This window comes from Strongylocentrotus purpuratus, unplaced genomic scaffold, assembly GCF_000002235.5.
Source record: "Strongylocentrotus purpuratus isolate Spur 01 unplaced genomic scaffold, Spur_5.0 spur5_scaffold_9, whole genome shotgun sequence".
Taxonomy (NCBI): Eukaryota; Metazoa; Echinodermata; class Echinoidea; order Camarodonta; family Strongylocentrotidae; genus Strongylocentrotus; species Strongylocentrotus purpuratus.
In genome coordinates, this window is record NW_022145615.1 from 16,297,555 (window position 1) to 16,317,349 (window position 19,795).

Genomic DNA, 19,795 nt, shown 5'->3' on the forward strand with positions numbered 1-19,795 from the left:
GGGTCACTTCCTTGACGCAATAATAAATCCGGCCATCCGAGAAGGTTTGTTTCGGGCTCAGCCACATACCCTAGATGAGGCTATTGGAGCAGCTCTGAACACGGAGGCTCTTCTTCAGATGGAAGCAGAGAGGGGAGAGTTGTGGTACTCTCACCGTCACAGCCACAGCCGGGTACTGACAGGTAGCGATCGACCTCAGCACCCTGATAGCCCTTATACACCCGAAATGGTGAAGAAAATGGAGAAGGCGCTAACTGATCTTACAGCCAGATTGGAAGCACTGACCCGCCAAGTAGGAAGTACGTCGCAGTATGGCAATACAGGGCCACACTCCCGGGGAAGACGTCAGGACGGGCCTTGTGATGATTGTGGCCAACAAGGACATTTTTCTTGGAATTGCCCTCATCCAAAGATGCTGTACGCACCTGACCGTCCAGAAATGAAGGAAGCAGAGACCAGACGTTGTCACCAGTGCAATGAAACTGAGCATTTCTTTCGGAACTGTCCTCATAATCCAGCTGGAGGCGATGAGGTGGCGACTAAGCACCCTGGACAAGACGTTGGTGGTTCAGTTACCGTTCTACCAGACGAGGAGACGGCTGGGGATCCACCAGATACCCTTCTACAAGTGGACGAGGCAACCAAAGACCCGTCAGAGGCTGTCCCAATAGATGAAGAAGTAGCTGGAGACCCACCGGACAACAGCCTAGCAGCTGACGACACAGATACAGGGTTGTCAAACAATGTCCAGTCAGACAAAGAGCCTGTTGATCCACCAGGTACTGGCCTAGCAGTTGGCGAGGTGATCAACGAGGTGTCAGTCGGCGGTCCTGTGAGGCATGAGGTGGCCCAAGACCCTTAATGATTTGAATTTTTGAACAGTTGAACATTTTTGGAAAGAGCCATTTTGAACTGTCAGAAAAGACTTGGATTTTAGTTTTGAATTGTTTTGATAACATGTTATGATTTGTTGTTTTTGCATAAGTTAGAGATAAGTTAGCTTGGGGACCAAGCTTGGGAGGGAAGGGAATCGTGTAACAAATCAGTGTTTTAGTATTGGACGAAGGTTAAGCATTTTCTGTTGTACGAGCATGCGCTATAGCAATATGGTGCATCGTTGATTTAGCAATTACCAAACTGAAGGAAAATGAGCATAAATTACATATTTTAATCATGTTGGTGCAATTATCATGTTTCTTTTGGGGATATTACTTGTATAGTAGTGATCTAATCAGGAATAAGGGGTTATACTGAAGATTATATGTGAAGATTTTATGGGATTAGCAGAAATATTGTGTTGAAGTGTTGTTTTACTAACGAGGACATAATTGTTCTTTTACACGTTTATGTATAGGGAAATTGTTACAATGGTCAGGGTTGTGCATCTAGGGCTTTCCACTGCACTGTATCCGATACAGGCCAGCCTCACCGAGGCTGGCCTGATAGTTGGCCTGATAGTTGGCCTGATTGTTGGCCTGATAGTTGGCCTGATAGTTGGCCTGGCCTAAGCCTCTAAGCTAAGTCTCACATAGTTTGCACTATACTTGTGTTGAGTTTACCCGATTGTTGAATGGATCGCAATAAAGACTTTCAACCTACACATCATGATTGGTTTGATTTCTTGGAGCAGTGAAACCAAGGGACGAGAACCTGTGACAAGTGTTGACAAGGGAAATTGATTGTTCGAAGGATGCTCAATTGATTGATGCTGTGAACGAGACGTTTAGGTGACCGATTGTAGTCGATGGACGAATGATTGTTGAGATACGTGTGAGCAGTTAATAACTCCAGCCATTAAGCTACGGGCATATATTTTGTCCAAACGGACGGAGAGCGCCTGGCCAGATACGGGGCATCCTGACAAATATTCCGTGTCAAGCCAAGGTGGCGAAAACGTGTCCGCCACAATACGTATGCGCAGGCGATTTCTTGTACTACGCAAAATGGCGGCGGGCGCACTCGAGCGGTGCCATTGCGCTGCCTGAAACGTGAACGGACACAATCCTTCTACTTGGTTTGAGTTCGTTGTACCGTACTCATACGCTATGCATATGGGGCGCCATGTGTGCTTCCGTCACAAATCACTAGATCAAATGTTGCGGATCCAAGGGGGAGGTGGGGCAGGCACCCATCCCTGGCAACAACAACAAAGTTATGTCCCTCGAAGCAGTTTTTCCAAAGTTGACAGGCCCTGTTTGGGTATATGTTGAGTTGAAATAGCGGTCTGCGCTATCAAATTTCCGCCCTAACCCCCACCCCCCCACCTACTTAGAAAATCCTGGATCCGCACCTGCATACCCCCTGGACAATCAACCCCGGGTATATTACCAGGGGACAATTATACAGTGGCGGATTCAAGGAGGGAAGGGGGAACAAAAAGGGAGAAAAGGAGAAAAGGAGAAAAACGAGGGGGAAAGAAAAAGGAGGGGAGGGGGAAAAGAAAGAAAAGGGAAGAGATGAGAAAGAAGAAGAAAAGAGGAGAGGATAAAAAAGGAAGGGGAAAGGAAGACGGGGGAAGAGAGTGGATAGAAAAGGCGGGAAAGGGAGAAAGGGGAAACGGCTAGACGGAGGAGAGAAAAGGGGGAAAAGAAAGAAAGGGGGCCGGACCGGATCTCATAAGATTAAGGTTTCTTTTTTTAACTGGGTAAGGGGCAGGGGGGACGCAATTTTGCAGTGTGCATAATTTGGGGTCCTTAATCTTGCCAGGCGTGTAGCAAAGGAGAAAGAAGACGATTGTTTTACTGTTCTCGACTCTTAATCCCTGTCTGTTCCCCCTCCCGCGCCAAGCGTGGAAGCTTTGACGTTTCATCAAATTATTAAAGAAGACGTACTGTTTTCGTTTCTTAATCCTTGCCTGAATTCAGTTTCCCCTCTCTCGCGCCAAGCGCGGAAGCTTTGCCATTTCATAGATTATTAGAGAAAGAAAACGATTTGTTGTACTGTTTTTCATTTCTTATCCTTGCCTGAAATCAGTTTCCCCGCTCTCGCGCGAAGTGCGGAAGCCTTGAATTCATTTACCGCCAATATCCTGACAGGTGGGGGGGGGGGGAGGGTGTCGCACCCCACACCCCTTTAGCGACGCCCTTGGTTGTTATCCCAATATTCAGAAATGCAATTCATGCTCTCTCACCTCACTTCTATCGTTGTTTATAATTCTCTTTCATTTTTTTTTCCTTTCTCCTTCATATAACTCGCAAAAATTCTCTTTCCCCCCTAACCTTGGGGGGGGGGGGGGTGCTATGGACAAATGGTCGCGTTCAAGTCAACACGACGCGACGCTACCCTACCCACCCTTTCGGCATATTGAGCCATCACTTTTGTATTCTGTTGCAAATATAGTAATTTTGTATAGACACGCCCACTTTGGTAAATCCTATTTGAAGTTGACCAATAAATTGGTGCGTATAGATCAAGAAGTGGTAAATAGGTTTGAAGATAAAATCCTCTATGTGGGCATGCCTTGAAGCAAAATGCATGGCCCGGGGAAAAATGCAATGAATTATTGATAATTCCTTGCATTTCTTTGTTTTTTTTTGTATTTGTGGGGGCGGCGATGTACCCTAGCCACTGCTCCGTACAGTCATGATTCAGTGGCTAAGCAATGGCCTAGTTCCTGTGAGGCCCCAGAATAAAAGCTGTGTGGATCAGCTATATTAGTGCCCTTTTGTAAGGCATTAATCTTCATTACTGTGAGTTATGATTGATGGACGTAGGTCCCCTAGTTAATTAGCGTAGAAGCACACACATGCTTTAGCAGTCACACAAAACAAACACTCGCAAATTATCATGCAATAAAAACTGAGAATGTATACTTTTATTTAGATCTATTCTGAATAAATCATTGTCAAAATCATTCCATAAATTTGGGTAAAAATAATTATTCCCCCTTTATGACCAACAGTGTACTACGAATCCTTTTAAATATCCTTTTTTTAAATATGAAGGAATTGTTCTTCATTATAATTTCACATTATTTTAATTCAGTTTATCAAGCTTATCTTGATTTCAGTTATTACAAAACAAAATGCATATTGCATGTAATTATAGAAAAAATAAATCTATTACTTACACATGTAAGAGAAATTTCACTGCAGTTAAAACAAATACACCGAGAAAGGGTCTTTTAGTGAACCCAAATGCAAAACTTGGGTTGAAGATGATGAGTATATCATTTCATTTTTTTTATAGCACAAATTGTATTTTGCCTCTATTCATTTACTTGCTTTGAGGCAAATCCTAGCAGTTGAGCTTGCAAGTAACAAAACAAAATTTTGTTAAAACATGAATGCTTACATTTCATTACCAATACCTATCTTCCATTAAAGCCTAAAATGGAAAATAAATCCCCCTAATTCCTTTTAAAATGTCATTTTATTTAAGATACATAGATTCAAGAAACATAGACTCAAGATACATAGATACATAGGTACACAGACTCAAGAAATTCCTGAGATAGTGTTTTACATATCAACAAACAGAGTCATGATAAAATTTACATTGCCGATTTACAATATCCTTTTGGACAATACATAGAACAATCAAACTTTCTCAGATAAAATGGCAAAGGCATACAGCAACCTTGAGTATTTGTATATATACCCTATGATATAAGGTTGAACAAAATACACAATAGAGAAGACCTGGGCCCGTCTCATAAATAGTTGTGATTCATTGGAAATTCTTTGCAATTGATATCAAATGGAACTATGTTCATAAGAGAAAGGAGACTGCAAACTTGTGATTGCTTCGGAATCTCAACTCTACATAAGACGGGGCAATGGGGTGGTATTCTGAAAACATTGTCATCTTTTATGTTAGTAAAAATATTGTTAATAGTCATAACATATCCAAAATCAAATTACGGTAGGACAAGTCATTGGATAAAGTCTGCGCAAAGCATGCTGCATTTGCATGAAGTATAATTGTTGGTTGCTCTCAGTTTGTTCTGACAATTAACATTTTTTTGCTGAACATTGTTTTCTGAATATACGCCCGTCTCTTGTTTAATATCGCCAACTAAATACTTCATGAAATATATGACAAATGCTAATTTCAAAGCATTTTTGATTTTCTCACACATGGATATCATACTGTGTGGATTGGGGATGAGGAAAATGATGTGCATATCATTCTACTTATATTTTCCAGTCATATGTACTTTTATCACAATCTCAGAAAAAAACATTCCCAGTTCTGATATACTGCAGTAAATGTGATTCACAAATAACAATTTTTTTGTAAAATCGATGTGTTATCAATGCAACACTATATGTTTTCTAGAGAAATAGATATTGTAAGAGACTGAACAAAATTTAAGGCACAACATTTTGAAAATCAAGATTAGTTGAATGAGTTGGAATATAACAATAAGAGAACAAAATGTATGTTTCAATGCATTTTGAAAGAAGTCGTAATTGAGTTTGGGCCCCTCAAATCCAATGAAATCACTTTTCTAAAAACACATCATGCATCAAATCTGAATATATCTGAAAATATATCCATTACTAACATTTGGAAGAATGTTCTCAGAATTTTCCTTTTAATTGTTCAAGATTTGTTAAGTGGCCCTATATTCTATCAATGCATATAACTTTCACAATCTATAATAAAACAAGACAAATGCGACTGCGTCTCCTATATACCTCCGCCCTAAATTCAGAATAGGAAATGGATGGAATTATTCATGACATACAGGTGTATATCACAATGAAAACAATTAGCCTAGCCCTATAATCAATTGTCAACTATGATCTTGACCTACAAGCCCCAAAAGGTAATACTGTCACCATATTGCAATAGCAAGGCTCAAAACCTTCAATTTCAGAAATTGACCTCTGCAGGGGTGGTAGTGAGCACTGAAAAAAAAAAGATTCCCCCCCCCCCTAAAAACCAACCAATTTTAAATCGGGTAATTATCAGGTCTGCCTCTGTGATCATTGACCTACTTACTACAAAAATCTAATCAGATTGTCTTCCTATGATGATACATACTATCACCAAGTTTGAACCCCATATTTCTAGTGGTTCTTGAGATATTGCAAGAGCGAGGCTAAACCTGTAATTTCAGAGATTGACCTGTTACCTTTGACCTCTGTTTATACCTTTGACCTAATTACCCAAAATCTGATTAGATCATTTTCCTATGGTGATACATACTATCACCAAGTTTGAGCCTTATAATATCTCTAGTGGTTCTTCGCAGATATCGCAGTAACAAGGCTAATATATAAAATTCCTGTGACCTTTGACCTATTAACCCAAAATCTGATCAGATTGTCCTCCTATTATAATACACATTATCACCATGTTTGAAAATACACCACCACCTTTGGTGGACGGAGGCTAAACAGTGTTTGGACAGAGGCTAAACAGTGTTTTGACAGGAGCTTGATTTGATAGCCCACTGATACATGCATGTACATCCTAAGAATTATCTTTGTTACCCCATTTGGATAGGCGTAGCTTTTCTTCATGATTAGAAAGACATGTGCAATATTCTTGGCACAAATCTTCTTCATCTCCTCTAGGCTGTATGGTAACCCATCTCAATCTTAACCTCATTGAGTTTTTTTTTTCTTCTGAGCATCTTTACATCTTTGACTCAATTCAAGTAGCCATGAATTTCAATCATTTTTGTTAACATTCTAATGATTCTGCAGGTCAAATATGATTTCTTAGGAATGCAATTTGCTTCATTCTTATTTTCACATCAGCATAGCCAAGATATCAAACCTCCTCATAACTTGGGAGACATGTCTGCCATTTCTGCCACCCCGCTAGCACACATCTCCTTAACCTCTTTTTTGCTGTACCCAGCCTCCACTAGAACTGCTAATGTGTCTTGGCCTACAGCTGGGAGGGCCATTGTGGATGGACTACCAGGGGTACGTGACAGGAGTGGAGCAGGGGCGGGTTCATGCCCCCCTTTTGTATTCCTTAAGAAGTGTCCCATGAATTTGTTGTGAGGATGCTCAGATGCCTCGTCTCTGGTAAGGACTGGTGTGGTGCAGGCATCTGTCTTCTCAAAGATGTGGGTCCACTCAGCCTGGGTCTTGGTGGCAAAGATACTGGCAAATGTTTGCTTCATACTAGGCCAGTCCTCTCTGCTCATTTGTGATGGTAGATCTTCATCATCAGACAGTCCAAGACCTGCAACAACACAACAGAAAATTCTCCATGACATGCACTAATCAGTATAAAAACCACAAGTTTTCCACATTAATCGTTTGTGAATTTTATAGAAAAGATTTGAGAATATCTGATGCGGTATTTCATACCATTTTTATCTTCTTCACTGCTTTATTATTTGTTTAAAATTCCAACACTCTTTTGAGCTTTCAAAGGCTAATTCCCTCTCAGCTCGTGAAACGTACATGTTGGACTGTTGGTCTTTGTATAGGATAGTCATGTTTACTTGATTTCACTCATATTACATTACATATACATGTAGATATGAAATCTAATCTTCTAGAACTCTCTTTAACATGAGCAATATTACATTCAAAAGCAGCAATTAATGAGAATACAGGGCAAACTTATTTTATAATACTAAAGGTTTGCATGGAATTTATTTTTGACTTTAACTTTTACCTATATCTGGAGTGTACTTACATGTATGAACTCACATTATCTCTTTAAAGTCAGCAATTTTCTAAGCTGGCATTATGAATATAGTATGCTGGCATGGAACCGCAAACATGGAGACTAACATTGTTTTGAGTGATTAGTCCCCTCTTAGGCATTGGCAAAGCTCTCACCTTGTAGAAACTTGGCATAGAATTGTGGTTCAAGAGCCCCCACAGCCATGTACTTTCCATCTAAAGTGCGATAAGTTTCATAGAATGGAGCTCCTGTATCAAGAAGATTCTTCCCTCTATCATCGCTGAAGAGCCCCATGTTACGACCCATCCATAACCACGAGCTTACATAGGCTGAGCCATGAACCTGTAAATAAATCAAATGAGGATCATATCAATGGCAATACAAATTTTATCATGATAATTACAATAATAATAATAATAATAGTGGGTTTCTTGTATAGCGCTCATGTCTGTCAGACTTGACACTCCTTACATAGGCTGAGCGATGAACCTGTAAATAAATCAAATCAGAATCATATCAATGGCAATACAAATTTTATCATGATAATTACCATAATAATAATTATAATAGTGGGTTCTTGTATAGCGCTCATGTCTGTCAGACTTGACACTCCTTACATAGGCTGAGCCATGAACCTGTAAGTATATCAAATGAGGATCATATCAATGGCAATACAAATTTTATCATGATAATTACAATAATAATAATAATAATAGTGGGTATCTTGTATAGCGCTCATGTCTGTCAGATCTTTATTAATGGATTGTTTTATGTGGACATATCTGAATGAAGATTTAGCAAACATTAAGCCTCATAGAGAGGGTATAATATGCATTTACCAGCTCTATATCCTTAAAATGTGTTTCTACCTCTGTGTGATAAAACCATGATTGTCAACAATTATGCAGTTTATATTCCAGATGCATCTCTTTGTGCCACTTTTTCATTGATCTATTTTAGTACTCTTTATAGGATTCATCTGAGTAATCCAAGTCTTAATATTCAATGGGTTTATGCTAAGGCTGTGCACAACAGTGTAATGAGGTACCCGAGTACACTCCCAGGCTTACAAGTGAATACTTGAATATTCGGACGCCATGCTTTTTAATAATTATTTTGAATTTTTTTGAATTTTTTTGATTTTTTTTGTTTTTGTTGTTGTTTTCTTCTTCTTCTTCAGGAGTACTCCTCAACGTTCCGTAAGGAACCAAGCGAGGAGGATGAGGGGGTGCGCACTGTGCTTGTTTAGTTCTTATTGCTTGAGTCTTGGTTGCGGAAAAAGTTGGTTGCTTGGAGTTTGAAGGTGTCAATGTTCGTAGTCCTTTGGATGTCGGAGGGTAGTGAGTTCCAGTCCTTGATGGTACGTGGAATGTAGCATACCACTGGAACAGTATCCCAGTTCTGTCGCCGAAAACCCATGCAATTTTACTTCGAGTTGCAGTTGAAGGCGCCGATTTAATAATAATAATAACAGTAAACAATGCTGTTTTAAAAACCAGAGATGGCAGAATGATCCATTTTCCTCCAAGTCCAAACAGAAATCCAGACATTTGGTCCCAGTTTCTGAGTGGTGAGTTTGACAGTGCTTGAGTTGGGAAACATTTTTACCGACGACACCATGCCAGCGGCAGCCGCCCACCCAGGCACGGGTAAGCGTCGGCCTGAACATATTTTTATTTTTTATTTTTTTTGCGGCCGAATATTTGGGTACAAGAAATCGTACCCGAGTAGTTGTCAACCGTGCGGGTACTCGAGCATTCCACTACACGTCGCAGCCCTAGTTTATGCCTTGCAAAAAGACACAAGTTAAGATTGACTGAACAAAATACATGACTGCTGCAGATCACCATTTGCCTTTCACGTGTCTCCCAACATTTAATAGTCACATGTCAGGCCAAAAGTGAAAGAAAATGTAGTACATTTTGCATACATTTGTGTACAACATGCTGCTTTCCTAATTTTCTCAACAACACTGCAAATTGTGTTTTTTATGCCTTTTTCTTGATCTTGTAATATATCAACATACATGTCTGAAACAACAAATCATAAAACCAAATAAATACATTAGAAATTAAAAAAACAATAGAAAACATAAAAAAATTAATGAAATACTTGTGATTTGATTTGAAATTTGAAAATTTGTCTTTACAATAATGTCAACTATGCTACTAACAAACGTTATTTTAAAGATTGACCTTCATACCTCATTTTTCAAAGACAGTATCAATAAATAAATACCAAGTCTTAATAGGGTTAAAGCTAACCAGTAAATTTGCAATGATAATACAAAACATTAATTACATCTTACTCACCATATTTGCATCAATGACTTGGCCAAGTCCAGATTTTGTTCTTTCAAAGAGAGACAACATGATACCCATGGAACACATAAGACCCCCTCCAGCAAAGTCTGCTAGCAAGTTGATAGGGAATGTTGGCTTCTCCCCAGCTCGCCCAAGTAGAGACAGCACTCCTACAACAATGTCAAATTAAAATTATGATTCATGCTCCTTGGCTTTGCAGTCAGTTTTTAGTATTCCTGATATTTCAAAACTTATCACTCTACCTAACCCTAACCTAACCATATACCTACCTCTATTAACCATTAGGAGCACAGTGTCTGCATTTAGTGATGTATTTGCATTATCTTTTGATCCAAAATACTAGGGATTACACATTATGAGAAGAAATATAAAAGATCAGAGAAAATGTTGAATCTGTTTCTAATGCAGTACAGTATGTTGTGCCATTCACAAATAACAGTAATTTAATTTGACTATCCATTAAAGTCTCTAAATTGGCAATACTGTTTAAATACATAATGCTATTTGAATACACAACCAGTTAATCACTATTTTCAGGTACATCAGGCAATTTTTATGTTGAATTTTAATATTTTCCTTCACATTGGTTCATTTAATATACATTTTTTATTTTGTTCAAATTTGAGGAGGGAAAGCTGATTAAGTTAGACCTTACAAAAATTTGAACTGCATAAATTCTAACCTTAAACCTAACATAAAACCCAATCACAACAATTGCCCTTACCCTGTACATCTTTGATGAATACATGTATGTATGTGTAGGAAAATTATTGTGTATTAAAATCAAGTACAGAATATTATATCTTTGTTTGAGGGAAATAAAAAAATATTTACATTTACCACTACAACACAGTTCTCGTATCTGATTAACTTTCAAATGTAATATTCTTTTTCTTCTAAACAATTTGTACAAACTGAAGGAGAACATCATACTAAGATATAAGTAACTCCAAGATTATAAAACTTACCTGAGGTTGCAATGTAATTGATATCATGACCTGCTATGTGCTTTAGAGGACCTTCCTGTCCAAAGCCACTCAATCTAGCATAGATCAATCTTGGGTTCTCTTTCATTAACACAGATGGACCAAGACCCATCTTCTCCATCGTTCCTATTGGGATTCAAAACAGAAAAGAACACTAATGAAACTATGGAAAACATTGTATAGAAGATTTAGTAACATGCTACCGGAAGTCTATTCTACACTTTTCCTGATCAATTCAAATCCAATTTAAACTTTGCAAACAAACTTTGAAAATGCCCATTCTAAAATTAGTTCAGCAAAAGAGATTTGATGGGCCTATTCTAAGCAAAAATGTGCCCTGATGCTAGAAAAAAGTGGTCATATTGACCCAATCAACAACAACATAGTCATTTTGGTCACTGTTTGATCCAAAAGTTATAATTTGTAGAACAATCAATCTCATTGAAATTATTAAACAGTTTGGACCTCTTTGATCATTTATATTGTTGGAATTTTTTTGCTGTGCTGCATTAGTTGAAAAATGTCTACCCGCAAGCTGAAAATTGAATCCATCCTATCGTAACTCATTTAATGAAAATATTAAAATATAGCAGATGAAAAATCTATTTCATTCATGCGAAAACTTCACCCAGAAGAGCAACAAGTTATTTATGCAATGTGCATTCTGACAATTATGGTACAAAAGATGATAGCGGGTGAATGAAGTACTTCATCACCACACATACATGGGAAGAAAGCCTACATAAACTTGAATGAATTTACTTAATAAACAACTTTGCATAGTATGTCACTTTATCAGGAAAATAGTGATGCCCATAGCTTGCTGAGAAACTGAACATTATGCTAGAAATCTTGTTTTATACCTCTCTGGTAGGAAATTTTGTAGAATAATTGAAGAATTAAAAAAAAATTAATTAACCTGATCAGAGTAACTAAAGATATTTCTTGGGGTAAGGCTTCCTTTAAGTTAAGAACTGGTATGTTCCTGATGAAATAGTAATGAATTTTGTACATGTCTAGAGATTTTTTTTTGTCTTTCACTGTGTAACTAATTTTTGTTTTAAAGGCCCACTGCACTACTTGTAGCTACTTGCGCCCTCTATATAACAAACAATGCCTAATCGGTGACCATTGATCCCCCATGATCCTCTTTATCTTATGTTAACTGAGAGCTGAGTTGATGAGATAACCACCTGTCCAGTGACCTTGTAGGGCGGTCTAATCCCTCCTGTAAACTATGGCAGATAAGCTTTAAAGAATGGATATAAATTTTTCCTACCTCCTTCTTCACAAAAAATAGCAACAATAATAACAAAACGGCCAGACCAATGATGGTTATTTGAATTTTGAAAGTTACTCTACTACTTCTTGTTTCATATAATTTGTAGCCATTATTGCAAATTAAGTCTTTCACATTAAATGATGCCAACAGATGGTGCTCAACCGGAACCAGTGTATCTCAATGAGAGCCTACCGGTAATTCTATTTATTCATGGAGAAGCTTGGATTGCATGCTTCCTAATGTAAGAAGTGAGCAAGCCTGCCTCGAATAGAAGTATTAAGACCATCACAGCTTTTCCACAGTTCTGGATGGGTTTTACATGCTACTATATTGCGTTACGATCCCTAACTGGAACTCTTGTTCATATGGGTCGAATACATGGCCTTTCAATATTATAATTAATTTCTATAACTGACTGATAGTTGTCAAAAATATCATTATCCTGCAATCTGCATGTTGTGTGAATTTCAAATACAAATTAGAAAATAGAATGCAACTTGAGTATTTGCCCCCAATCAAATACAGAGAAAGAAGTTAATCTATATTAAATAGAGTACCTGGCCTAAAGGGTTCAATCAGTACATCAGCATTGCTGCTTACTCTCTTGAATGCCTCCACTCCCTTTGGTGACTTCAGGTTGAGGGCAACAGACAGCTTGCCACGAGAAAGCGTGTCACTTATTACACCCATCTGCATAATTCTGTCCACTCTGATGACCTGAGCTCCGAAGTCTGCCAGGATCATTCCTGCATGGGGGACCGGTGCTAGACCAGCTATCTCAATCACCTTCAATCCAGCTAGAGCCATTTTAAATCTGTAAGTCAAACATTCAAAATGTGCTTGTTACATGTACATATCTTACAACTAACAAGTAGTAGATATGTTCAAACTTAAATGTCATATTTGGACAAAAAGAATGATCACTGAGACTTACTCGATTCTGAAGGACCCAACAAAATATTAAGAGTAAATCCAACATTAATAGAAAGTTGCTCTGATGGATTGCAAAACAGTCAAAGAAACAGGTTGGTGAAAGACGAAGAGACAAAATGTAAACATCGTTTACACTTCAAAAAAGTGAAACTATACAAAAATGTCACTGTGATGTATCATCATCATACAACCCCACACACAAAAAAAACTTTTGTTGCCGTAACAAAATACATTTTGTCTCTGCATGAGCAAGATGTTTTCTTTCCATACGGTTTACCCGAGTACAGCAACAAGGGAAAAGTTCAAAAGGTTACTATTAAAGGAGAGAGATAAAAATACATGTATATAAATTTCAATATTTTAATGACTGCCTATCTTACAGTATGTTGCAGCAGTGTTATGCATTTGTTAACCAATTCAAAAAATGTAATGCCCAGCGCCATTATTCGATCCTACTCCAATACAACTTTTGAAGAATTGGCAATTATAATAGACTAGCTGCTTCGGCAGACAGAATCAGTGTTACGAATCTCGATCGCGGTCTCATCATACATTATCAAAGTTGTAAAGAAGTGGAAATAAATAAGGGAAACGCTTATATAACGATTACCTGTGGAGGGCAGACTATATTGACTATATATATTTATTATTACAGGCTATATGATTTATTACAGACTATATATACTGATTATTCCATTTTAATACCATCACACACATGTTACCATAAATCTAGATTGTCTTCAAATGATGATACATGTATCACCAAGTTTGAACCCCATATATAATCTCTCTAGTGCTCCTTGAGGTATCCTAATAACAATGCTAAAACCCTGTAATTTCAGAAATCGACCTACATGTATAGTACCTAAAATTTGATTAGATTATCTTCCTATGGTGCTACAGTACATGATATCACCATTTGTGTGCCTCATATCTCTAGTGGTTTTGAGATGTTGCGATAACAAGGCAAATACAGAATTTCAGAAATTGACCTATAAACCCAAAATCTGATCAGATCGTCTTTCAATCAAATGGAAATATAGTAATCATACATTCATACCAGCATACAGGGGTGTCACTAGACCTATTTCAGTGGGGGGGGGGGGGGGGGGGGGGGGAGTGTACTCTCAAGAGGCCACCGATTACCGACAAAACTACACTGTAGCCACCAACTACCGACAAATATATTAATGCCAATGTATGTGCCAATGTCTACAAATTTAACTCTATAAACCGGGGTCCCGGGCACCACAGGCGCAGCACATACAATGATGTGCTCAGATCACTTTTACTTTGCCCCTCCTCAATTTATTGTTAACTGAAATGGCACATGTAAAAGTAAAAACAAAATTGACTGACATGGATTGGTCGTCCATTTATGGTTGGCATGGCAACCAGAGTTTATAGATTTTTTTTGTGGGTATAATCTAATACCTTTTGTTTTCCTTTTCTCCTTTTTTTTCTTCTTTTCCTTCCATTCTTTTTCTATTCTCTTCTCTTCTCTTTCTTCCCTTCCTTCCCCTCCCCTCCCCTGTTGTTGTCTTCTCTTCCCTTTATACCTTCTCTTTCTTTTCTTCCCCTCTCAATTCTTCCCTCCCTCTTTTCTAATTTTTCCCAACGGCAACACAATTTTACCGCAGGCGCGTAGCCAGGGGGGGGGCGGTGGGGGCGGTCGCCCCCCCAAAAAAAAAACGCCGGCCAAAAAAAAAAGAGAGAAAAAAAGAAGAAAGGAAGAGGACGTAGGAAGAAAAAGGATTAAGAATCGTCTTCTTTCTCTAATAATTTAATGAAAAGTCTAAGCTTCCGCGCTTCGCGCGGGAGGGGAGCTAGGGGGGAAAAACTGAATTCAGATAAGGATTAAGAGTCGAGAACGGTACAACAAATCGTCTTCTTTCTCTAATAATTTATGAAACATCAAAGCTGGCCGCGGGAGGGGAGGGGGGGGGGGAACTGAATTCAGACAAGGATTAAGATTCGATCGAGAATGGTACAACGCATCTTCTTCTTTCTTTAATAATCTAATAAAACTTCAGAGCTTCCGCGCTACAGCTTCCGCGGAGGAAGGGGAACTTGATACAAAAAGAGTCGAGGACGGTACAGCGAATCGTCTTCTTTCTCTAATGAAACGTCGAAAGAAACTGAAGGATTAAGAGTCGAGAATGGTACAACGAATCGTTTTCTTTCTTTAATAATCTAATAAAACTTCAGAGCTTCCGCGCTACGCGCGGAGGCAGGGGAACTTGATTCAAACAAAGATTAAGAGTCGAGGACGGTACAGCGAATCGTCTTCTTCCCCTAATGAAACGTCAACAGAAACTGAATTTACTAGGATTAAGAGTCGAGAACGGTCCAACGAATCGTCTTCTTTCTCTTATAATTTGATGAAACCTCAAAGCTTTCGCGCTTCGCGCAGGAGGGGGGAAACCGCCCCCCCCTAAAATGAAATCCTGGCTACGCGCTTGTTTTACCGTCAATATCACCTCCCCCGTTAGCAAGTTCAGAGGCTATAGATCTAATATAACAGTAAAACCCTCGGTCCACAATAGTTGCACTTGCAATGAAATACCCTCAAGCAAAGATTACTTCTGAGTTCTGTAGCTCTAGGTTTGAGTATCAAGACGGTAAAGAACGCAAAGAAAAGAGCAATAATGTAATTCAAGAATAGCTTGGGAGCATTGGACTTTTTCGATCCCATGGCCATGTCATTTATGCACATTTATGTATTTATGTATCGGAGCTCCCTGGAGTTAAGCCAGGCCAGGTAATGCAGCTACACAATCAATGTATGTGTGGCAGTGTGCATGGGTCTAGGCTATATTATTTTAACATGATAAAGTAATAATTTGCCATGGCAGTGGGCACTGGTATTTAACTCCAGGAAGCTCCAACACCGGCGCCGCAGGCGTCCGACGCCTGCGGCGCCGGTGTTGGAGCTTCCTGAAGCTGGAGCTGGAGTTATCTGATGGCATAACTAGACTTAACTCCGGGAAGCTCCAACACCGGCGCCGCAGGCGTCGACGCCTGCGGCGCCGGTGTTGGAGCTTCCCGGAGTTAAACTAGACCGAAGCTAACTAAAGACAGACATTTTCGGTCTATGGTATAACAAGAACATAACAACCTTAAATCGTGTATCGTGTTAGGTATCAAATGACCACAACAGATGAAACGGTGTTTCTTACCTCTTACCTTGGCCTTTGCTTTGGCATGAACCTTTTCCTTTGCCTGCATGGCCTTCCAAATACGGATAGTTTATAAACGGGGTCTAGACAGCCCGACCCAAAGACAGACCGACCCTGGACAAACCCGACACAATACCCTGGACAACTCGACCAAGTAGAGGCCACCGACTCCCGACAAAGCTAGCCACCAATTACCGGTAAAATATATTAATGCCAATGTCCATGGGTGTCGATCCGTAACTGATACCTATTCATCAGGGGGGACAGGGGCGTAGACAACAGGGGGGGGGGGGGGGTGAGGGGGATGCATCCCCCCACCATGTACAATCATCCCCCCCCCCAGGTTTTTGGGAATGATATTTGCTTACTTAATAAATCATAATGATGATAATAATAGTAATAATAATAATGATAACAATTATAATATTAATAATAATAATAATTATGATGATGATAATAATAATCCTCATCATTATTGTAATTGTGTTTATTGTTATTAGCCGCATTCACACGGTGAAAGCCAATTCAGACGGTAAAAAAAAAGAAAATCTTACAAGTATTTTGTGGTTATCTTGTGGTTTGGAAACCACAAGATAACCACAAGATTAAACAGGCGCGGATCTACGGGGGGGGGGGTTAGGGGGTTTAACCCGCCCCCCTTGGGCGGCCAAAAAAACAAACAACAAAAAAAGGAAAAAAAAAGAAAAAAAAAAAAAAAAAAAAGAAAGAAAAAAGAACGCACGCTGGAGAGAAAGTGCAAATATTGTGAGAAGATATTCAACTCATCTGGTAACTTAACCAAACACATGATAACTCTGGATATAACTGTGTATTTAACTGTTACTTGATTTAAAAAGACGTTATCATGCACTGCTTTTTATGGCCTCCATTGTGTTAATAGATGCCAGGAAAACATCACTTACGGGGTTCAAATAAACACCCAAAAAAAAATCGGGTAGCCGCTTCGCGGCTCGTGGACGATGCTCCGCATCGTCATTATTTGCCAACCCCCCCCCCATTAGCAAAAAGCTAGATCCGCCCCTGAGTCATCCCCCCCCCCCCAGGTGTACGAACCTGTCTACGCCACTGGGGGGGGGGATGATCTATTCATTCATCCCCCCTGATGAATAGGTATTACGTAAGGATCGACACCCATGCCAATGTCTACAAATTTACCCCCTATAAACCCGGGGCCAGGAGCTAAAATATTTTTCTTCAGTCCCCCCCCCCCTTCCCTCCTGCGCGAAACGCCGAAGCTTTGACGTTTCTTTAAATAATTAGAGAAAGAAGACGATTCGTTTTACCGTTCTCTACTCTCAATTTTTGTCTAAATTCAGTTTCCCCTCCCGCGCGAATTTAACGTTTCATTTAATCAATAGATAAAGAAGACGAAACGTTGTTCTTTTTTCTACTCTTAATATCCCCGTCTGAATTTAATTTCCCACTCCCGCGCGAAGCGCGGAAACTTTGACGTTTCAATAAATTATTAGAGAAAGACTGAAGACGATTCGTTGTACCGTTCTCTACTCTCAATCATTGTCTAAATTCGACTCTTAATAAGCCCTATTTATCTGAATTCAGTTCCCCCCTCTCGCGCGAAGCGCACAAGCCTTGACGTTTCCTTAATTAGAGAAAGCAGACGATTGGGTGTACTGTTCTCGCCACTCTTAATCCTTGTCTGAATTCAGTTTCCCCCTTCCCGCGCGAATCGCGAAAAGCTTAGACGTTTGACTTAATTATTATAGAAAGAAAACGATTCGTTGCACCGTTTTCGACTCTTATTAAGCCCTATTTATCTGAATTCAATTCAATTCATTCAATATAAACAACAAATTAATTCATTCATAGACCTACATAAACATCACATGCATTGCAGCCCTTAAATATCATCCCCTCGTCCCTTAAGTTTTAGGTGTGAACAAAATGACAACCGCCGAGTAGGACTTGGGCATTTAATGCAACAGTTACCGTATTATTTATCACTCTCAATCAGATGCGTTCACAGTTTTCACACCTCTTAAAAAAGGTTTCTGGAATTCATATAATGATACATGTAATGTGTTTATTAATTAAATCTAATGAATTCTTTAATTTCCTCAGCCAAATCCTTTCTCAAATATATAAAATGATAAGAATGTGTACAGGCTTACCTTGAAATAACTAAAGAGACATACGGCCACCGTAAGTCTTGAACACGCCAGGTCTGGAACTTCAGTCTTCATCTACCCCCCTCCCCCCACACACTCCGGGGTCGGAGGGACCGCATGCGCGTTCCTAAAATCTCCAGGAAAGGGGTACTTTTCGTGCGACAAAATCCGGCCCGAGAATTGTAAAAAAAAGGGGGTGTCTTTGACTTTTCACCCGGAGATTTCTTTAAAATGGGTGTGTTTTTTCTCTCTCTTTGGACTCCTGAGAAATGTAAAAAGGGGGAAATAAAATATCTTGAATATCATAGAAAAATTGATCAAATCCTGGGATCAAATTCCTGAAATTCCTGCTAGCTTTGAAAGCTCATTCAGGATTATTTCATTTTGAAAAAAAGTAAAAACATTGGCCCCAGTCCCCCTCGATCGACTAGAGCTCACCTGAAAAATGGGGGGGGGGGGGGGGGGGGGGGGGTCTCCAAGGCAGGAAAAGCCAGCGAAAAGCCGGCGAAAGGGGGATTCGGAAATGTTGGCAGTCCTGAGATAGGGGGGGGGGGTGCTTTTAAAGGGATGGAACGAGCATTATACGCGTACCCTAAATAACACTGAGTGGGGGGGGGGGGGAGCCGGGAATCTACTGTACATGATTGCACTTTTTTAAGTGCTGGCGATCAGCCACTTTACGTCTGGGCTATAATAATACCTTGCAAAATAACGAAAAATTATTCTGAAGTTTATGAAGTGCTTGCATGTTCGCGCACGTCGCGCAACTACTCTTAAAGGAAACCTAAACCCAAAGAATAAGTGTAGGTATTCTGAAAAATGAGATGTATTCCTGTCCTTTGATGTACAATATTCCTTACGAAAATGTACAAGATATATATAAATGAAGATATTCCTGGCATGATGTGATGCCTTTCAGTATTATGGGCGCAGCCATTTTCTTGAAAATGTGACGTACCTGTTGAAGTTGTACATGTATCATGCACCAAGTTTTAGTTGGAAAGGATTTTTAAATCAATATAACGAAACCTTTACTTTTCAATTTAAACAAATAATAACTGAGATGATAGAAATTATAATAGGTGAAAAATAAATAATAGGGGTACAATAAATTATTGTAACAAAATTCATTTATAAATACTACGCTATAGCAGTTGACAAATGAGAAACCTTCACCCCAGAAGAGAACTAACCTATTTATGCAATTTGCGTTCTGGCAATTATAGTACAAAGGATACTAGCAGGTGAATGAAATGCTTCATCACCACACACGTCTGGGAAAGAAGCATCCATAAATTCGAATACATTACTTGATAAACGACTTCGCATAGTACGTCACATT

The 19,795-nt window shown here is 39.2% G+C and overlaps 1 protein-coding gene across 2 annotated transcripts; it reads right to left on the reverse strand.

Annotated features, from left to right (window-relative positions):
- Positions 1-4,269: 4,269 nt before the first annotated feature.
- LOC589843 (alpha-methylacyl-CoA racemase) lies at positions 4,270-16,438 on the reverse strand. 2 transcript variants are annotated; one of them, XM_030976822.1, is made up of 6 exons: positions 16,307-16,438; positions 12,752-13,008; positions 10,895-11,038; positions 9,915-10,075; positions 7,758-7,944; positions 4,270-7,149 (listed from the first exon to the last, which is right to left on the reverse strand). In XM_030976822.1, exons 2-6 carry the CDS (start codon positions 12,999-13,001, stop codon positions 6,737-6,739), a joined length of 1,155 nt encoding a protein of 384 aa, XP_030832682.1. In that variant the 5' UTR covers positions 13,002-13,008; positions 16,307-16,438; the 3' UTR covers positions 4,270-6,736. The 2 variants fall into 2 exon arrangements, with proteins under 2 accessions (XP_030832682.1, XP_030832681.1); XM_030976821.1 differs by having other exon boundaries at positions 16,314-16,421.
- Between the last annotated feature and the right edge of the window lie 3,357 nt (positions 16,439-19,795).

Coding starts and splice junctions, on each gene's coding strand:
- LOC589843 (XM_030976821.1), bottom strand. CDS start 16,333: ATGCCAAAGCAAAGGCCAAG. Junction 10,076..10,894: donor CAATTACATTGCAACCTCAG/GTAAGTTTTATA, acceptor ACATTGTTGTAG/GAGTGCTGTCTCTACTTGGG. Junction 7,150..7,757: donor CTATGCCAAGTTTCTACAAG/GTGAGAGCTTTG, acceptor GTGTTGTTGCAG/GTCTTGGACTGTCTGATGAT.